At 45.0% G+C, this 20,861-nt stretch overlaps 1 protein-coding gene across 1 annotated transcript in view; it reads left to right on the top strand.

Moving 5' to 3' along the window:
- LOC122932856 (E3 ubiquitin-protein ligase TRIM63-like) overlaps positions 1–20,545 on the top strand; it is a 29,936-nt gene extending 9,391 nt beyond the window's left edge. Inside the window, exons 5-9 of the mRNA XM_044287495.1 lie at positions 2,320–2,553; positions 3,329–3,351; positions 4,486–4,610; positions 4,692–4,760; positions 19,736–20,545. Of these exons, the coding sequence (XP_044143430.1) occupies positions 2,320–2,553; positions 3,329–3,351; positions 4,486–4,610; positions 4,692–4,760; positions 19,736–19,746 (462 nt within the window). The 3' untranslated portion in view covers positions 19,747–20,545. The remainder of the gene's footprint in view (positions 1–2,319; positions 2,554–3,328; positions 3,352–4,485; positions 4,611–4,691; positions 4,761–19,735) is intronic.
- Positions 20,546–20,861: the final 316 nt, after the last annotated feature.

Below are 20,861 nucleotides of genomic sequence, written 5' to 3'. Positions count from 1 at the left end.
TATTTAGTGTGAAATACATTTTATTGTGCCGACATTAAATGAAAAAAATATCCACACTACTGTACTAACCTGAATAATTTAATTATCGAGTTATAAAAAAAAATTGAAAAAATCGCTTTCATCTATATTTCTGCAGCAAAAAAATAAAAATAAATACACACATATATACACACACACACATATATATATATATTAGCTGATGACCCGGCGTTGCTCGGGTATTTATTTATTGCAATTTTATAATAAATAAATTACTTTCACAGTGGCTGCCCCTTTAACAGTGACCGCCCCTTTAACAGTGACTTTCATGGTGGCCGCCCCTTTAACGGTAACTGCCCTTTAACAGTGACTTTCACGGTGGCCGCCTTTTAACAGTGACTTTCACGGTGGCCGCTCCTTTAACAGTAACTTTGACAATGGCCACCCCTTTAACAGTGACCACCCTTTTAACAGTGACTTTCACAGTGGCCCCCCTTTAACAGTGACTTTCACAGTGGCCCCCCTTTAACAGTGACCTCCCCTTTAACAGTGAACTCCACAGCGCTCGTCTGTTTAATAGTGGCCCTTGCCCCCCATGCATGTATCAGTGTAGTTGTGCCGTCATATGTCATATGACTGAATATTTCAGGACCTGTGAACTGCTAAAACCTGTGATCAGTTGTTATGTCAACCTGGAGTAGGACCTGCAAGCTTCTATTGGCTGATAAGGGACATGTGACCGTGTGTATTTTTTGGGAATATCTCGGGAACAGTATGTCCTAGAGAGCTGAGACCCTGCACGCAAGATTTCTTTCCAGGTAGCAAGGGATGTGTATACCAAGTTTCGTTGAAATTGATGATTGGGTTTTTGAGTTGGAGTTTTCACACACATACGTCCTTTTAATATATATATATATATATATATATATATATATATATATATATATACACAGTCCTGATCAAAAGTTTAAGACCACTTGAAAAATGGCAAAAAGATCATATTTTACATTGTTAGGATCTTAACAAGGTTCCAAGTAGAGCTTCAACATGCAACAAGAAGAAATGAGAGTGAGACAAAACCTTTTTTGAGCATTCAATTAATTGAAAATAACGATTAAACTGAAACAGGCTGTTTTTCAGCTGATCCATATTTTAGGACCACATGCCTTTTAAAAGGCCAAATCTGTGCAAAGATGTGGATTCATTGTCATTTTCTGTCAGGTAGTCAGTCACATGTTGTGATGGCAAAAAAACTCTCCCTTTTTGAACGTGGTTGGGTTGTTGAACTGCATAAGCAGGGTCTCTCACAGCAGCGCGCCATCGCTGCTGAGGTGGGACGCAGTAAGACAGTCATTTGGAATTTCTTAAATGATCCTGAGGGTTATGGAACAAAAAAGTCAAGTGGAAGACCCAAAAAAATTTCAGTCGGAGGATCCAATTGGCTGTCCGTCAAGACACTGGACGATCTTCAACCCAAATTAAGGCACTTACTGGTGCTGACTGCAGCCCCATAACCATCAGACGGCATCTGAGATTGAAGGGCTTAAAAAACAAAAAACTTCTTCAAAGACATTGTCTCTGAACGCCACAGAACTGCTCGTTTGGACTTTGCAAGAGAGCACCAAACATGGGACATTCAAAGGTGCAAGAAAGTTTTTATTTATTTTTATTTAACCTTGATGGTCCTGATGGTTTCCAACGTTACTGGCATGACAAGCAGATCCCACCTGAGATGTTTTCTACGTGCCACAGTGGAGGGGGCGCCATAATGGTCTGCGGTGCTTTTTCCTTAAGTAGAACAATGGAGCTTCAGGAAGTGCAGGGGTGTCAAACAGCCGCTGGCTATGTCCAGATGTTGCAGAGAGCATTCCTCATGACTGAGGGCCCTCATCTATGTGGTAACAACTGGGTAATGGATAATAACATCACTCTTTTGGCCCATCCTGCGCGTTCCCCTGATCTAAATCCAATTGAGAACCTTTGGGGATGGATGGCAAGGGAAGTTTACAAAAATGGACAACAGTTCCATACAGTAGATGGCCTTTGTGCAGCTGTCTTCACCACTTGGAGAAATGTTCCCACTCACCTCATGGAAACGCTTGCATCAAGCATGCCGAAACAAATTTTGGAAGTGATAAACAATAACGGTGGAGCTTCTCATTACTGAGTTCATGTTTGGAAGTTGGATTTCTTTTTTTTTTTTGGGGGGGGAGTTAGTTTTTTTTTTTGAGGTGTGGTCCTAATTTTCCACATTGAGTTCAGCTGAGCAGAAGATATGCTTGGCCTAGAAGTACTTTGAATTTTCAGGAATTAAAAGATTTCTCTTTAATTAATGCACAGGACAGCAGTCAAAGGAAGAGGGAATCTGTCAATGAATTATTTGTGGAACTGAACAAAGTGATGGAGGAGAAAAGGGCAGATCTTATACAGCGGATATCTGAAGCTGAGGAAGAAAAGCTGAGTTTTGCACGTTCCCTCGTTGTTAAATACCAGGAGCAACTTCAAACCGCATCTAATCTATTGCAAAGTGCACTTGAAATGGTGGAACAGACTGGTCATGCTACTTTCCTTCTGGTAAGTTATTGCAGACCATATTATCACCTGATATAGTGATGATAAAAGCTAACACTAGAGAGCAGTGATTTTATATACCATCAGAACCACTAACACAAAAGATTCTTTAGCTCTTAGGGTCACATTTATTAAGACCGTCGTTTTAGGCGCTGGTCTTAATAAAGCCCCATAGCACAGGGCTCTCCATAACTTTGGCACATCCAGCTCTAGTTCTAAATGTAAGACAGCTTTCTAGCTTACATTTAGACCATTTTCTATGCCTAAACCAGGCGCAGAATATGATGAGTGAGATGGGCCTTCCGGCCCCTCCCTTTCCCCACCCACGCTACATGCACAATTTTAGACCCGTCGTGAGTGGGGTGAAGTCGCAGATAGCGGTGAGTTTAATTTAAGTGTATTTCAGCCCCCTAAGGATCCATTCACAAGTCCGTGGTGTATTGCGGATCTGCAATACACCCGGCTGGCACCCCCATAGAACTCCCTATTCTTGTCCGCAATTGTGGACAAGAATAGAACATGTTTTATTCTTTTCGGGAGCCGCGGACCGGAAGATCAGGGCCACGCTCCGGAAATGCGGATGCGGACAGCACACTGTGTTTTGTCTGCATCTCTTCCGGCCCCATAGAGAATGAATGGGTCCAAATTCGTTCCGCAACGTTGCAGAACGGATCCAGACCCATTCTATGGACGTGTGAATGGACCCTTAGTGTGTACAGTATGTGCCATTAGTATCTTTTATGGTATTTTTTACTTTCCAATGTTTTTGTTTTTACAGACGTCCAAGCAGCTAATGAAAAGGTGAGTGTTTTCAGAATTTTATACAAGCATGTTTAAATATATTCATATAAAGAAATCAATGAAAACTGAAATGAAGTACTTGTACCAATTTTGCAGTGCAGTTTAGTCATATGCATGCTATAAGAAAAACAATCAGGCTGTTTATTTAGTAGGGCAGCCGAGGCAATAGGAAAAGCAAGCACTCAGTTGAGGGTGACACTGCTATCCTATTTGCGACTCATCTAGAAGTTTTACTTTTACAATATTCTAGAATAGTAAGGTACCATGAGCCACTTACTACCCAACAGCATAGCTTGAACAATAGCTTTTTTGTCGTCATGTAAAGGGTGGAATCTTCACAGGTGGGCAGCATTTACCAGCTTCCCTTGACTTGGCTTGGCTGTGTTCCACAGACAGATGACATTCCTCAGGTCACTCTACTAGTGAGTGAGCAGTATCAGATAAGCCAAGGCTGGAAGGGACAGCAGAGAGATCCAAAATCTAGAAGCATTCCTGGACAATTATTGCTGCAGACATGGGAAAGACAGTGTAAAAGATGTAGATATTTATTTTACTAACTTACATATTCTATTGCGCTTTACAGACATTCTCACTAGCTGTCCCCAGTGGGGCTCACAATCTAAATTCTCTATCAGTATGTCTTTGGAGTATGAGATGAAACCGGAGTACCTAGAGGGAAACCCACACAAACACAGGTAGAGCATACTCCATTCAGATGTTCCCCATGGTTGGATTCAAACTTAGGATCCCAGTCTGCAAGATTCAATAAGAGCCATGGTATATATAAAATAGATCTAGGCATAAAGGAGCCAGATATGATCAAAACAGAATACAGGAAATATGCATTAAGTTTGCACAATTACATTTACCATGCAAATAGTTTGGGCCAAATTAAATACATAACATCCTGTATACAGTATATTAAAGCATGACAATAATATTGATCAGCAAGAAAATTTAGACTAGAACCTTCAAAATCACAGGTGCATATCCATGAAGCGAACATAATTACAAAAAACAAAATGGCTGCACACCGTATATACAAACAATAGAGCTCTATTGTTTCTATATATAATGGTGTGCAGCCATTTTGTCTTTTGTAATAATATTGATCATCCATTTCTCCTCTTGTAGAATCTTGGAAGCCTCTAAAGGTTCCCAGCTTGAGAAGACAGAACCGGGTTTTGAAAATATGGACCAATTTACTTTGGACATTGAGTATGTCATTGAATGCTTGAAAAGGCTTGATTTTAGTACATGTAAGTGTGGCAAAAAAAAGGTATGGTGGGTGAGAATACTACATTGGGGCTCTGTTTCGTTTATTAATACATCTCATGCAGGCTGTGAATATGAGGAAGAAGAGGAGGATATAGAGGAATATGAGGAGCCAGAAGAGGAGATACCTAAAGGTAAGACATTGAATCACTCATGTACAACCCCAAATTCCCAAAAAGCTGGGACTCCGAATAAAATTTCAATAAGAAAAATTAACTCATTTAGAAATTGGCAGCATCGCATCTAAAATAAAAAGTTGGTACAGGGGCAACAAAAGTCTGGAAAAGGTAAGTGGAACTAATAAAAAAAAATAGCTGGATGTGTAATTTGCAACTAAGGCTACTTTCACACTTGCGTTCGGGGCTCCGCTTGTGAGTTCCGTTTGAAGGCTCTCACAAGCGGCCCCGAACGGATCCCTCCAGCCCTAATGCATTCTGAGTGGATGCGGATCCGCTCAGAATGTATCAGTCTGGCACTGTTCAGCCTCCGCTCCGCTCAGCAGGCGGACACCTGAACGCTGCTTGCAGCGTTCGGGTGTCCGCCTGGCCGTGCGGAGGCAAACGGATCCGTCCAGACTTACAATGTAAGTCAATGGGGACGGATCCGTTTGAAGTTGACACAGTATGGCTCAATTTTCAAACGGATCCGTCCCCCATTGACTTTCAATGTAAAGTCAAAACTGATCCGTTTGCACTATCATGAACAAAAAAAAAAATATTTTTTATTTTTTGTTCATGGTAATGCAAACGGATCCGTTCTGAACGGAGCCACCGTCTGCATTAATATGAGCGGATCCGTTCAGAACGGATCCGATCGAACGCTAGTGTGAAAGTAGCCTAAGTCACATGACTGATTATAAAAAGGGCACATTAGGTCCCCTACACATATTTGTTGCTATCCAGCTCAGCTACCCTTCGGCTTAAAGGGGTTGTCCGGGTACAGAGCTGAACCCGGACATACCTCCATTTTCACCCCGGCAGCCCCCCTGACATTAGCATCGGAGCAGTTCATGCTCTGATGCTCTTCTTTGCCCTGCGCGATTTAGCAAAGGCATTTTTTGGAGATCCGGTGACGTACCGAGGCTCTCCATGGGGCTGCCAGGAACCCCGCTGACGTCACCGGCACTGATGGGCGGGATTTAGTGCTGCCCTAGCCAGTAAAACGGTGCTAAAGCCCGCCCATGAGAACCGGTGACGTCACCGAACATACTGCCGGGTGGAAATTTCCACCAGGCAGTGTGTTATTGAAAACAAGAGCCAGTGCAATTTAGCGCAGGGCAAGGGAGTGCATCGGACAATGAGATGCTCTGATGCCAACATCAGGGGGCTGCCGGGGTGAAAATAAGGGTATGTCTGGGTTCAGCTCTGAACCCGGACAACCCCTTTAACTCCTTAAGGACCGGGCCATTTTTTTGCAAAATTTTAACAGTATCACTTTATGTGGTGATAACTTAAAAAAGCTTTGACTTATCCAGACCATTCTGAGAATGTTTTTTTGTCACATATTGTACTTCATGACATTGGTAAATCGGAGTCCAAAAAATTCATTTTTATTTATAAAAAAATACCAAATTTACCAAATATTTTGAAAAATTTGCAAGTTTCCAAGTTTCAATATCTCTACTTCTATAATACATAGTAGTACCTACAAAAATAGTTATTACTTTACATTCCCCATATGTCTACTTCATGGTTGGATCATTTTGGGAGTTACATTTTATTTTTTGGGGACGTTAGAAGGCTTAGAAGTTTAGAAGCAAATCTTGAAATTTAAGGACCAGTTCAGGTCTGAAGCCACTTTGTGAGGCTCACATAATAGAAACTACACCCCTCAAGGTATTCAAAACCGATTTTAAAAACGTCATTAACCTTTTAGGTGTTCCACAAGAGTTAATGGCAAATGGAGATAAAATTTCAGAATTTAGATTTTTTGGCAAATTTTCTATTTTAATCAATTTTTTCAAGTAACAAAGCAAGGGTTAACAGCCAAAAATAACTCATTATTTATTGCCTTGATTCTGTAGTTTTCAGAAACACCCCATATGTGGCCGCAAACTACTGTACGGGCACACGGTAGGGCGTAGAGGGAAAGGTGCGCCCTGTGGTTTTGGAAGGCAGATTTTGCTGGACTGGTTTATATGCACCATGTCCCATATGAAGACCCCTGATGCACCCCTAGAATAGAAACTCTATAAAAGTGACCCCATCTAAGAAACTACACCCCTCAAGGTATTCAAAACGGATTTTTACAAACATCGTTAACCCTTTAGGTGTTCCACAAGAGTTATTGGCAAATGGAGGTGAAATTTCAGAATTTCAATTTTTGGGCAAATTTTCCATTTTAATCCATTTTTTCCAGTAACAAAGCAAGGGTTAACAACCAAACAAAACTCAATATTTATTGCCCTGATTCTATAGTTTGCAGAAACACCCCATATGTGGCCGTAAACTACTGTACGGGCACACGGTAGGGCGTGGAAGGAAAGGTGCGCCGTGGGATTTTTGGAAGGCAGATTTTGCTGGACTGGTTTATTTACACCATGTCCCATTTGAAGCCCCCCTGATGCACCCCTAGAATACAAACTCCATAAAAGTGACCCTATTTTGGAAACTACGGGATAAGGTGGTAGTTTTGTTGGGACTATTTTTAGGGTACATATGATTTTTGGTTGCTCTATATAACATTTTTGTGAGGCATGGTCGTCTCCACCGCCTTGGGGGCTCATCATCATTGCTAGATGATGAGGAGGACGTGGATGACAAGATGAAAGTGGAGTCATTCTCGTCCTCACTGGGACTCTCGGATTCTGAGGCAAGCAGGGTGTATGCCTCCTCGGCCGAGAACATCTGGTGGGCCATAGGGGAGTGTGTGTGTGTGCGCGCGTGTGCGTGGAAAACTTTATTTAGTGTGAATGTGTGTGGGGGACGGGTGTTCACGGACTTTGCCCTATACCTAACAGAAAAAAATAATAAATAACAAAAATGTAAAATTGCCCCCCCCCCCCCCCCAAAAAAAATAAATAAAGATTCAAACGTGATGATCAGCGGTACGAAGCTGATCAGTGGTGGGGTGGGCGATGTGCTAACAGTGGCCGGACGCTAAGAGTACATGCAAAGAAAAAAAAATAAGAAAAAAAACACTTGCACCCCAAAAAAATGTGGGGGCCGGGGGGCAAGCTGCAGCACCCCTGGGTGGTCTAGGGTCACACAGCTGAGTGCTGTGGACCCTAGCCACCTGATCCGGGTGCTAAACTGCAATAAAACAAACTTCACTGCATAGGCTCAGGAACACTTCTAGAAATCATTGTCTGTGAACACAGTTTGCCGTGCAACACCACAAATGCAAGTTAAAGCTGTATCATGTAAAGAAGAAGCCATATATAAACACGGTCCAGAACCGCAGCCATCTTGTCTAGGCCAAACGTCATTTAAAATGGACTGAGACAAAATGAAAAAACTGTTCTGTGGTCAGATGAATAATAATGTAAAATTATTTTGGGTAACCACTATCACCATGTACTAGAGCAGGCATCCTCAAACTGCGGCCCTCCAGCTGTTGTAAAACCAGGGCTTTTTTTCTGGCGGAACGCACCGGAACTGCGTTCCGCCACCTTTTGACATCGCAGCCTGCCATGCTCCAGTATCGCAGGCTGCGATGTATCAGCGGGGACGGACTGGGAGGAGGAGCTGGGGGCCGGTGCGTTCACTGTGCTCCGGCCCCCAGCTCCAGTACAGTTATACAATGTGTAATTAAATTAATAATGATTCATGCTGCCCCCTCTGTAGTAGAACATTCAATATATCTACTCACAGGGCTACTGTTATCGTAATGCAGGCCGGCCGGGCAGACGAGCGGCAGCGTCACTGACTGACGTCACGTGCCTGCGCCGCCTGCTTCATTCATAAAGTAGGCCGGGCAGGCACGTGACGTCAATCAGTGACGCTGCCGCTCGTCTGCCCAGCCGGCCTGCATTACGATAACAGTAGCCCTGTGTGAGTACAATATATTGAATGTTATACTACAGAGGGGGCAGCATGAATCATTATTAATTTAATTACACATTTTATAACTGTACTGGAGCGGCAATGGGGGGTCTGTGGGTGGCACTGTTATGGGGTGGGGGGGGTCTGTATATGACACTGTTATGGGGTGGGGGTCTGTGGGTGGCACTGTTATGGGGTGGGGGGGTCTGTGGATGACACTGTTATGGGGTGGGGGGGGTCTGTGGATGGCACTGTTATGGGGTGGGGGGGTCTGTGGATGGCACTGTTATGGGGTGGGGGTCTGTGGATGGCACTGTTATAGGGTGGTGGGGTCTGTGGATGTCACTGTTATGGGGTGGGGGGGGTCTGTGGATGGCACTATTATAGGATAGGGGGGTCTGTGGATGACACTGTTATGGGGTGGGGGGGGTCTGTGGATGGCACTGTTATGGGGTGGGGGGTCTGTGGATGGCACTGTTATGGGGTGGGGGGGTCTGTGGATGGCACTGTTATGGGGTGGGGGGGTCTGTGGATGGCACTGTTATGGGGTGGGGGGGGGGTCTGTGGATGGCACTGTTATGGGGTGTGGGGGGGTCTGTGGATGGCACTGTTATAGGATGGGGGGGTCTTTGGATGGCACTGTTATAGGATGGGTGATCTGTGGATGCCATCCACAGATCCCGCATAACAGTGCCATCCACAGATCCTTCACCCCATAACAGTGCTATCCCCAGATCCTCCACCCCATAACAGTGCCATCCTCAGATCCTCCACCCCATAACAGTGGCATCCCCATTAACAGTGCCATCCCCAGATCCCCCATTAACAGTGCCATCCCCAGATCCCCCATTAACAGTGCCATCCCCAGATCCCCCATTAACAGTGCCATCCCCATCTGGGGGGTTTCTTTGCTGGGCTGGACTTTTATAGCCCCCCCAAATTTTGCTTGCATCCCTGTTCTCTAAAGGGGCGGTTTTAGGGGGCGGTCCTAGGGGTGGGTAGGGGCGTGGCCAGGGGAGGGGGGGGGGTGAGTTCCACCACCTTTTCTCTGAGAAAAAAAAGCTCTGTGTAAAACTATAACTCCCACAATGTCCTGCTGTAGGCTGATACCTGTAGGCTGTTCGGGCATGCTGGGAGTTGTAGTTTTGCAACAGCTGGAGGGCGTCAGTTTGAGGATGCCTGTACTAGAGACTCAAGAGGAGAGGGACCATCCAGCTGGTTATCAGCATACAATTGGAAAAGCCTGCATCTCTTAGGGTACGGAGCTTCATTAGTGCCTATGGTGTGGGCAGCTTACACATCTGGAAATGCACTATCAATGCTGAACAGCATGTAGAGGTTTTAGAACATAAGCTCCCATCCAGATGGCATCTCTATCCGGGAAGGCCTTGCATATTTCAGCAAAACAATGCTAAGGCTACTTTCACACCTGCGTTAGGTGCGGATCCGTCTGGTATCTGCACAGACGGATCCGCACCTATAATGAAAACGCTTGTATGCGTTCAGAACGGATACGTTTTCATTACCATTTCATAATTATGCAAACGGATCAGTTTTGACTTACACTGAAAGTCAATGGGAGGCGGATCCGTTTTCAATGGCACCATATTGTGTCAATGAAAACGGATCCGTCCCCATTGACTTATATTATAAGTCAGGACGGATCCGTTTGGCTCTGCATCGTCAAGCGGACATCAAAATGCTGCAAGCAGCGTTTTGGTGTCCGCCTCCAGAGCGGAATGGGGGTGGAACGGAGCCAAACTGATGCATTCTGTACGGATCCTTAAACATTCAGAATGCATCGGGGCTAAACGGATCCGTTTTGGACCGCTTGTGAGAGCCCTGAAACGGATCTCACAAGCAGACCTAGAAACGCCAGTGTGAAAGTAGCCTAAACTACATACTGCACCCATCAGCATGGCTTTGCAGAAGAAGAGTCCGGGTGTTGAACTTGCCTGCCTACACTCCAGAGCGTTCACCAATGGAGAACACCCAGAACTGTAGAGCAGCTAGAATCCTCCATCAGTCTTCTCTCAAAACTCCAGCAATTAATTTCCTCACTTCCCAGACGTTTGCAGACTTGTTAAAATAAGAGGGGATACTACCTAATGGTAGCCTTTTTGAGATGAATTGCTGCCATCAAATTCTAAAAGAGTTAATTTTTTTCATAAAATGGTGAAATGTCTCACTTTCAGTTTTCTGTGATCAACTGTGAATAAAATATGGGTCAATGTTTTTGTGACCTGCTGCCCATTCCATTAGCTCTCATAAAAAAAAAAAAATGTATACCACAGGGTATACTTTTTACTTGGATGGCTCTGTATGGGATTGCACAGCAGACTGCTCTATTCCAGACAGGAAAAAAGGTATAAAAACATATAGTCAGGGCTGTGGAGTCGGAATTGTGGAGTCGGGCTATTTTTGGCTGTAGTCAGGAAAATAAAGGTACCAACTTCGACTCTAGCTTTAAAAAAAAAATCTCTTATTAATATTGTATAATTAATTTAACATTCTTCGGAACTTTAGAAATGTTAATAATAAAATATATTTATGTTCTATCAATCTAAGGCCTCACGCACACGAACGTATTTTGTTTCTGTGTCCGTTCCGGGTTATTTTTGCGGATAGGATGTGGACCCATTCATTTCAATGGGTCTGCAAAAAATGCGGACAGCACACCGTGTGCTATCCGCATCCGTTTGTCCATTCCGTAATCCCGCAAAAAATATAGAGCATGTCCTATTCTTGTCCGTTTTGTGGACAAGGATAGGCATTTTTACAACGGATCCGCCCCAAAAAAATGGATTCAACACGGATGTCACACTGTTGCGGATCCACATTTTGCATACGCATGATGTGCATGTAGCCTAAGGCTCTTATTTGATTGTCAGAGATGTTGCCCATGTGGTCAATGCTTTACCACCAACAGAATGTAGTAGAGAGGTTATTCTCTGCTCTCAAGGCATCCATGAAGAGCTCATGCACACAACCATGGACAAGAATAGGACTATTTTTTTACAGAACGGACTTGCTCATGCACACAAATGTATTTTTTGTCCTAAAAAGGTAGAGCATGTCCTATTCTTGTCCATTTTGCGGACAAGGAGAGGCATTGTTACAATGGATCTGAAAAAAATAAATAAAATGATGCAATACAGATGTCACACGGTCAAAATACATACGGTCGTGTGCATGAGCCCTAAGGCAATTCTTTTTCTGAGGGTAAATACATAGATGTCTTATTATTAAAAGCATAACAAAGTTTGCCAGTTAGTGCATATTTACTTACAGGGATTTAAAGGGAAACTATCACCTAGAAAACACGTACAAAACTAGTCACATGGCTACATAGCTTCTATACATACCTTAATTGTACTTGCCGATTGCTGCGACCTTCTAAAAAATTATCTTTATTGGCGCTGTGACGGGTCAAAGAGGTGTTTAATGAGACACTGATGTGCCCTGGACACCGCTTGCTCTCGACCCGCTCTTACTGCGCACAGTCACTGACAAGCTGTATCTGTCTGTCACTAATGGTGCATGCACAGATTTTCACCAGGGCTCGGAGAGCTCTGTCTATCAATCATGAAGGGAGAAGATGTGTGGTGTAGCAATGCCAACAGAGGTGTTGGGCCGGGGCACTTAAAGAGTGAAAAAACATGTCTGCTGGGGTCTCTCCGGCCTCTTTGTTCTGACAAAGGGCACCAGGAGGCCCTAGAGAGTTTTGTCAACAGCATAGCTTCCGGGGCTTTGGCTTTCTCCGGCCTCCCGGGTGGGATGAAGGGGCCGGAGACATTCCTGCATCCATTTTTTTCAATATGGGAATAACCCTTTAAGGCCCCTTTCACATGGGCGAGTATTCCGCGCGGATGCGATGTGTCAGTTGAACGCCTTGCACCCACACTGAATCCCGACCAATTCATTTTTATGGGACTGTTCACATGAGTGGTGATTTTCGCGCATCACTTGTGCTTTGTGTGAAAATCGCAGCATGCTCTATATTCTGAGTTTTTCACGTAACGCAGGCCCCATAGAAATTAATGGGGTTGAGTGAAAATCGCAAGCATCCTTAAGCAGACGATCGGGATGGAGACCCGATCATTATTATTTTCCCTTATAACATGGTTGGAAGGGAAAATAATAGCATTCTGAATACAGAATGCATAGTAAAATAGCGCTTGAGGGGTTAAAAAAATAATAATGAACTCACCTTAATCCACTTGATCGCGCAGCCGGCATCTCCTTCTATCTTCATCTTAGCTGTGTGCAGTAACAGGACCTGTGGTGACGTCACTCCAGTCATCACATGATCCATCACCATGGTAAAAGATCATGTGATGGATCATGTGATGACCGGAGTGACATCACCACAGGTCCTGTTACTGCACACAGCTAAGATGAAGACAGAAGGAGATGCCGGATGCGCAATTTTTTTTAACCCCTCCAGCGCTATTTTACTATGCATTCTGTATTCAGAATGCTATAATTTTCACTTATAACTATGTTATAAGGAAAAATAATACAATCTACAGAACACCGATCCCAAGCCCGAACTTCTGGGGTCCATTTATTAAATAGATTTTTCGAACGGGGAGATGGTTAAAAAAAATGCTGGCTCCCTCCCCTTTGTTTGAATCCACGCCACGGTCACTGCGTCTGCGCCATGCAATTTACTGTCACACCCGATATGAGTGGTATTTTCTGTAGTACTATTCTCATCAGTTTAATCGCTGTTACGTCCCATATCAGGGATTGCCTTTTGTGAAAAATTTTGGCCAGGTACCTTCGACTGCCTTCACAGTGATAGACCAAACTCTGATACACCAAACTGAATTGATTTTAGGAACAGGGAGATGGAAAAAGCAGCTTGGTCGGTCCTCTTACTCCCAAGTTGGGGCACTGCGCGTGCACGGAGCAATGTGCTGTGACACCCTATATGAGTGGTGTCTTAACTAGTACTATTCCTATCAGTTTAATCCCTGTTACGTCCCCTATCTGGGGACGTGTGTCGAATTGATTAATCATTGTCGAATTAACGACATCCTGAAATAATTTTGTTCTGAGCTCTGTACTTGCTTTGTATTGGAATTGATGGGGATTTTTTAAATTGTCGGCATTATTTCTAATAGACTATTAAGAGACTTTATTTTGATTGTTTTTCTTTTATGTATTAAAAACCCATACAACTTAAAAAAAATATGAAAAATAATGTTTTTTCTATGAAAAATTATCCAGCCGATCGCTTTTAGTCTGATCCTAATGAAGCAACGGCCTTATCTGGGGTGTGGAAACATTGCCAACACACTCATAGAGGTTATGATCGCTTCATTGTGATACGCAAGCCCCTTCACCACAACAAGGTACCGATCACGAAGGGGAATTGACACATGTATGTCCCTTCTTTTTAGGAATGTACAGATGCCTGAAAAACTAGGTATTGTTGCAGCCGCTGGGGACGATTTTGAGGCTAAGGCATGTCATCAGGCCTTTTCTTAGTCAAACGTATCCCCCACTGTCAGTCCCTTCGGGATCCATGCCTCATTCATCTTAATGAAGGTGAGGTAATCAACACTTCTTTGACCAAGGCAACATCTTTTGTCAGTGACAATGCCTCCAGCTACACTGAAGGTCCTTTCTGACAGGACACTTGAAGCGGGGCAGGCCAGAAGTTCTATCACAAACTGGGATAGTTCAGGCCACAGGTCAAGTCTGCACACCCAGTAGTCAAGGGGTTCATCGCTCCTCAGAGTGTCGATATCTGCAGTTAAGGCGAGGTAGTCTTCTACCTGTCGGTCGAGTCGTTCTCTAAGGCTGGATCCCGAAGGGCTGTGGCGATGTGTAGGACTGAAAAAGTCATCCATCAACAACACATCTGTAAAGCGTCCTGTCCTTGCCGCTGTGGTCGTGGTAGAAGGAGGATTACTTTCACCTCTTCCTCTGTTAGATTCCCGTTGTGCTGTGACATCCCTCTTATAAGCTGTGTAAAGCATATTTTTTAGTTTGGTTTTGAACTGCTGCATCCTTTCTGACTTTCGGTAATTTGGTAAAAATTCTGCCACTTTCTGCTTATACTGGGGGTCTAGTAGCGTGGCCACCCAGTACAGGTCGTTCTCCTTCATCCTTTTTATACGAGGGTCCCTCAACAGACATGACAGTATGAAAGACCCCATTTGCACAAGGTTGGATGCCGAGCTACTCATTTCCCGTTCCTTATCCTCACTGATGTCATTGACGGTCTGTTCTTCCCCCCAGCCACGTACAACACCATGGGTCCCAGATAGGTGACAACAACGAGCACCCTGGGATGCCTGCTGTGGTTGGTCTTCCTCCTCCTCAAAGCCACATTCCTCCTCTAACTCCTTTTCCTCATACTCCTCTTCCAGCGTTCAAGCTTCAAGTGATGATGACAAGGCTGTTTCTGGTGGTGATGGTGACCACAACTCTTCCTCTTTCTCTTCACGCTCATCTACAGCCTGATCCAGCACTCTTTGCAGGGCACGCTCCAGGAAGAAAACAAATGGGATGAGGTCGCTGATGGTGCCTTAGGTGCGACTGACTAGGTTTGTCACCTCCTCAAAAGGACGCATGAGCCTACAGGCATTGCACATGAGTGTCCAGTAACATGGCAAAAAAATTCCCAGCTCCGCAGAGGCTGTCCTAGCACCCCAGTCATACAAATACTCGTTGACGGCTTTTTCTTGTTGGAGCAGGTGGTCAAACATTAGGAGTGTTGAATTCCAACGTGTCGGGCTGTTGCAAATCAAGCGCCTCACTGGCATGTTGTTTCGGCGCTGAATGTCTGAAAAGTGCGCCATGGCCGTGTAGGAACCCCTGAAATGGCCACACACCTTCCTGGCCTGCTTGAGGACGTCCTGTAAGCCTGGGTACTTAGACACAAAGCGTTGTACGATGAGATTCGCACGGCACATGTGACAACTTGCCCAAATTCAATGCCGCCAACAAATTGCTTCCATTGTCACACACCACTTTGCCAATCTCCAGTTGGTGCGGGGTCAGCCACTGATCCACCTGTGCATTCAGGGCGGACAGGAGTACTGGTCCAGTGTGGCTCTCTGCTTTCAGGCAAGTCAACCCCAAGACATCGTGACACTGTCGTATCCGGGATGATGTGGAATAGCCCCTGGGGAGCTGGGGGGATTCAGTTGATGTGCAGCCAGACGCCGCAGCAGAAGAGGACTCAGCCGAGGAGGTTATGGAAGAGGATGGAGTAGGAGGAGTAGAGGAGGTGGCAGTAGGCGTGCCTGCAAGTCGTGGCGGTGTCACCAACTCCGCTGCAGAGCCACGCATTCCATGCTTGGCAGCTGTCAGCAGGTTGACCCAATGCGCAGTGTAGGTGATATACCTGCCCTGACCGTGCTTTGTAGACCAGGTGTCAGTGGTCAGATGGACCCTTGCCCCAAGACTGTATGCCAGAGATGCTATGACTTCCTTTTCAATCACTGAGTAGAGGTTTGGGATTGCCTTTTTTGAAAATTCGTCCAGGTACCTTCCACTGTGGTGGCCCAATAGCGACAAATTTTTGGAAGGCCTCAGACTCCACCATCTGGTATGGTAAAAGCTGGCGGGCTAAGAGTTCCGTCAAGCCAGCTGTCAGACGCCGGGCAAGGGGGTGACTCTGTGACATTGGCTTCTTACGCTCAAACATTTCCTTTACAGACACCTGACTGTGGGCAGATGAGATGGAACTGCTGAAGGTGAGAGGCGGAGTGGCGGGTGGTTGAGAGGGGGCAAGGAGGACAGCAGTGGTTGACGTGGCTGAAGATGCTGGACCAGGAGGAGGATGGTGGCTTTGAGTTTGTGTGCTGCTTGTACTCATGTGTTGATCCCATTGGCGTTTGTGATGTGAGATCATGTGCCTTTACAAAGCTGTTGTACCGAGGTGGGTGTTGAACTTCCCACGACTCAGTTTCTTTTGGCACAGGTTGCAAATGGCATTGCTGTTATCAGAGGCAGACACACAAAAAAAATGCCACACTGCTGAGCTTTGCAATGATGGCATTCTGGTGGTGGCAACAGCATGCGTTGATTGGCGTGCTGTCTGGCTGACCCTGGGTGCCGATACATGCTGTCTGACTGTGCCACTAGCTCCTTGCGACGACCTCCCCCTGCTTCCAACTCGTCTCCTCCTTCTCTCTGTCTCCCCTTCTGAACTTTCCCCCTCTTCTTCTTCTCTTCAAGCAGGCACCCACGTGGCATCCACGGACACATCGTCATCATCAACCACTTCACTTGTATCTGACACCTCAGCAAAGGAAGCAGCAGCGGGTACAACATCATCATCACACTGTACGTCCATGCGTGTAATGCTGCCTGACTGAGACATATCCCTGTTATCTACATCCTCTGGCAATAATGGTTGTGCATCACTAATTTCATCCAACTGATGTGTAAATAACTCCTCTGAGGTATCAAGTGAAGCGGCTGTGGTGGTGGTGGCGGCAGGCGGGAGAGTGGTAACTTGAGAGCAGATGACCAAAGCTGAGCTGGAGGAGGATGGAGCGTCAAGGTTCTTAGCGGAAGCTGTTGAAGATTGGGTGTCCTGTGTAAGCCAGTCAACTATTTTCTCAGAATTTTTGGGGTTCAGGGTACGTGGCCTCTGAACACTGGGCATTATTATACAGGGCCAGTGGAAATCACAGCACCAGGACCACGATGGCCCCTGCGGGATGGCCTCCCTCTGCCTGTCAATTTTTTTTAGATAAGTGGTACTATGCGTGCAAGTTACTGTGCCACCCTATATAAGTGGTGGGCAGTGGGCACAGTACAGTCTGTGTGGGCCTGACACACACTGGCTTGCAAATGTGATTATATGACAAAAAAATTAAAAATAGATTTTTTTTTATCTGCAAGGTATTTGAGTGAGTGACACCCTGTAACGGTATGAGTGGAGGCCTAGCCACTAGCCAGTGGCCACAATACAGTCTGTGTAGGCCTGACACACACGGGCTTGCAACTGTGATTATATCACAGAAAAATATTAAATAGAATTTTTTTTTTATCTGCAAGGTATTTTCTGTCACACCCTGTATGAATGGTGTGCACACAGTGCTGTCTGTAACTGAGCCTGCAGCCTCTCACACACGGGCAGCCAGGCAACTGCAATATATATATATAAATAAAAAATAAAAAAAATAAGCAGACTGATGTTTCAGGGCTTTTTGGGATGCTGTCAGGACGCTGTCCTTACAGCAGATGAGTCTGTGGACACAGAACACTGCCCTAGCTAACGCTTTCCCAATTGAATCAGCAGCAGCAGCAGCACTGTCCCTCCTCTCACTGAGAATGCAGCTTCCAAATGAATCTAAAATGGATGCTGTCCAGGAGGTAGGAGGGTCTGCTGCTGATTGGCTGGAATGTATCTGCTGACTGTGAGGTACAGGGTCAAAGTTTACTCAATTATGATGTATAGGGGGCGGACCGAACATCGCATATGTTCGCCCGCCGCGGCGAACGCGAACAAGCTATGTTCGCCAGCGAATAGTTCAGGACACCACTATTGAAGGACGGAGGACGCAGAAGTACGCAGCGTGCAAGGTCACATTACAGACAGCCAGGGACTGTAAGTAAATGATTAAAGCCAGGTCCTCCCCAGCAGCTTATACCAGTGCCTGGGCTGTGTGCACTTCTCCCTGTCCCTGCGCTTGGCAGACGCTCCCTCACTCAGCAGAGCTGGAGAAGTAGAGTTGAAGCACCGCAGACCAGGGAAGGGAAAACTGCCATCTGCTCAGTGTATAAATGAAAGCAACATGTGGTAAGAGGACCCCTTTGTGCTGCAGTAGATTAACCCTTTAGGGGGGAGGGCTCTGGTTACTGACACTTTGGGGGGCTATTGTTACTGGCTAGTGAGGGCAGGCGGGATTAGCCTCAGGGTGAGGGCAGTGGCGGCCATCTTAACCGAATAGTGAAATTGCAGTTTTATGCAGACTGGTTGCTAAGGGCTGAATCTTATTAAATGTGGGGTAAGTCAGTCTAATAGTAACTGATTCTGGAATATCATGTTATTAGTAACTACATATATGAAAATTGAAATTAGGGTCTAAATGTGACAGTTATCCTTTAAGTTATTTGTTCAGAAATTGTATTCCAACAAATCTGCTTTATGTTCTATCAAAGCAGCCTGCTTATTGATATAATGGTGAGAAAAAGCTTGATATTACCATTTTACTACAGGAAATGTATTTCTAATTATTGGCCGTTTATGAAGGAGTCGGAGCCAGACTCTAATAAAATAGAGGAGTTGGTACACTGCATATAACAGCCCAATGGAGGCCAAAAGGACACTCTTTTTGCCTCCATTGGGTGAAGGGAGCCTATGGATAAGTTTCTCCTATGTGCATGTGTCCTTTTCCTAGTGCATGCAGCAAATGTACACTGCAAAAGACAGTGTGCATGCACCCTTACTATAAGGCCTTATGTACACGACTGTGTCTGTATTTTGATCTATAAATGGATCTGCAAAATACAGATGCCTTTCATGTGCACTCTGCATTTTTCCCTCTCCCATCAATATAAATGACTATTCTTATCTGCAATGCAGTCCAGAATAGGACATGAACTGTTTAATTTGCAGCATGGCCCCATGGAAATGAATGGGTTAGTGTGCTGTCTGTAAAAAATGTGGATAGCACACATATAAAATTGTAAGTCATGTACAGGAAGCCCTAAAGGTGCAAGAAAGGAGATGGGGGTGGGGGGTGGGGGGGGGTAAAGGGAAGCTTACTTACCTGCCTCCCGGCACTGGCTCCCGCTCCTTTTCCTTCTGCCTGTGATGCTCCGCTATGTTCCCTAATTGAAAACAACCGATTTGTGTTGACCAGATCCCCTAGCATCATATGACCACTTGTCATGATGTAAGGGGAGCAGGTCGCTGCAGGCAGTATCAAATCAGATGTTTTCAATGAGGGACAGCAGCAGGCTGGGAGGAGAAGGAGTGAGGACACATCGTCAGGAAGCTGGGTTTGCCATATCCCTCCCCCCTCGCCATCCTGCAAAAAAATGGTTGGTTATATAAATATCTATATGTACGGTATATGTACAGACTGGACTGACTGTATTACTATTAAATTAATATTTTTTGACATTGTAAAATTATTGTCTGTTTACAGGGCAGCAATAATTTCAAAGCATGCAAAAAAGGATAATCAGAAGGAGAAAGTAAAGAGCATGGCCCAATCTTCAGGATGGAAACAGGGCATCACATGAGTCAGGAGGATGAAGATCCTGCAGGCGATAGAACTCAGGACTGCTGCCAGTCACAGAGGACCTTTCTTGTGGGTCAGCTGACCAGGGTGTATATAATTGTTCAACTGGAATTTTTAAGTATGTTCGGTGTGATGACTCTGCATGTGGGTTGATCTGCACACGGTCAAGAGTCCTGTGATGGGATTTAGGTTACACAATTCTTACAAGTGTGTTTTAGATGTAATGACTTGAATAAAATGTTTATTTTGTTGTGATACATTCCCGAGATGTAAAGTGTGATGCCACGCTACATGACTGTCAGCCTTTATAGTAATACAAATCCACTGTTTTTACAATGACTTATTCTCTAAAAGAACAGTAAAGCTTGTACAAACAAGTAAAGCTGGTTACATTTCCATTCTGATTATTCACTGAGAGAAGACTGTAGTGTGAAAGGCCTTGTGCACTCAGCAGAGTATCATGCACACAGCACAGGGATGGTGCAACAGTAGAGAGTGATAGTAGAGAGTAAATATCTGATGGATGGAAACCCCACCAATCCCAAGTTGGCCATGCATGCAAAAGCACTCTCCATTATAGTTTGTGGGAGGCAATGGATAAGCATGCTTGGCTGTTTTCCCTGCAGAAATTAGTTAACTTTAATATTTTGAAGATAACATTTGGGAGCATGACCAGACAGCCTGTTGTATAATAAAGCTGTTTAGCAAAACCTGGTTCCTGTCTGGCTTATACCTTTATAAGTAGAGATGGCCTTGCGGTTCTCCTGGCGTTTGTTTCACGGAACTTTGCGCGTTTGCGATTTGCTGAACATGCAAACATATGTCGATGTCCGTCGGTGCCATATTCTTTTGCATTGTGGCGAACTTTGACCCATGACACATCCATCAGGTGTTTTCCTGAATTATCACACACTTGGAGAACCCATGAGAGCGTGCAAGTATGGTGGAAGTCTCTTCCTTCATAAATGTGCAGCCAAGTTCCTTCTCCCATAAGGCAATGAACGCTGGTTAATGGACAGAGCGGTTTTTG

Source organism: Bufo gargarizans, chromosome 3 (genome assembly GCF_014858855.1).
Source record: "Bufo gargarizans isolate SCDJY-AF-19 chromosome 3, ASM1485885v1, whole genome shotgun sequence".
Classification (NCBI taxonomy): domain Eukaryota; kingdom Metazoa; phylum Chordata; class Amphibia; order Anura; family Bufonidae; genus Bufo; species Bufo gargarizans.
The sequence above is the reverse complement of the archived record's forward strand: the minus strand, read 5'-3'. Positions and strand labels throughout refer to the sequence as shown.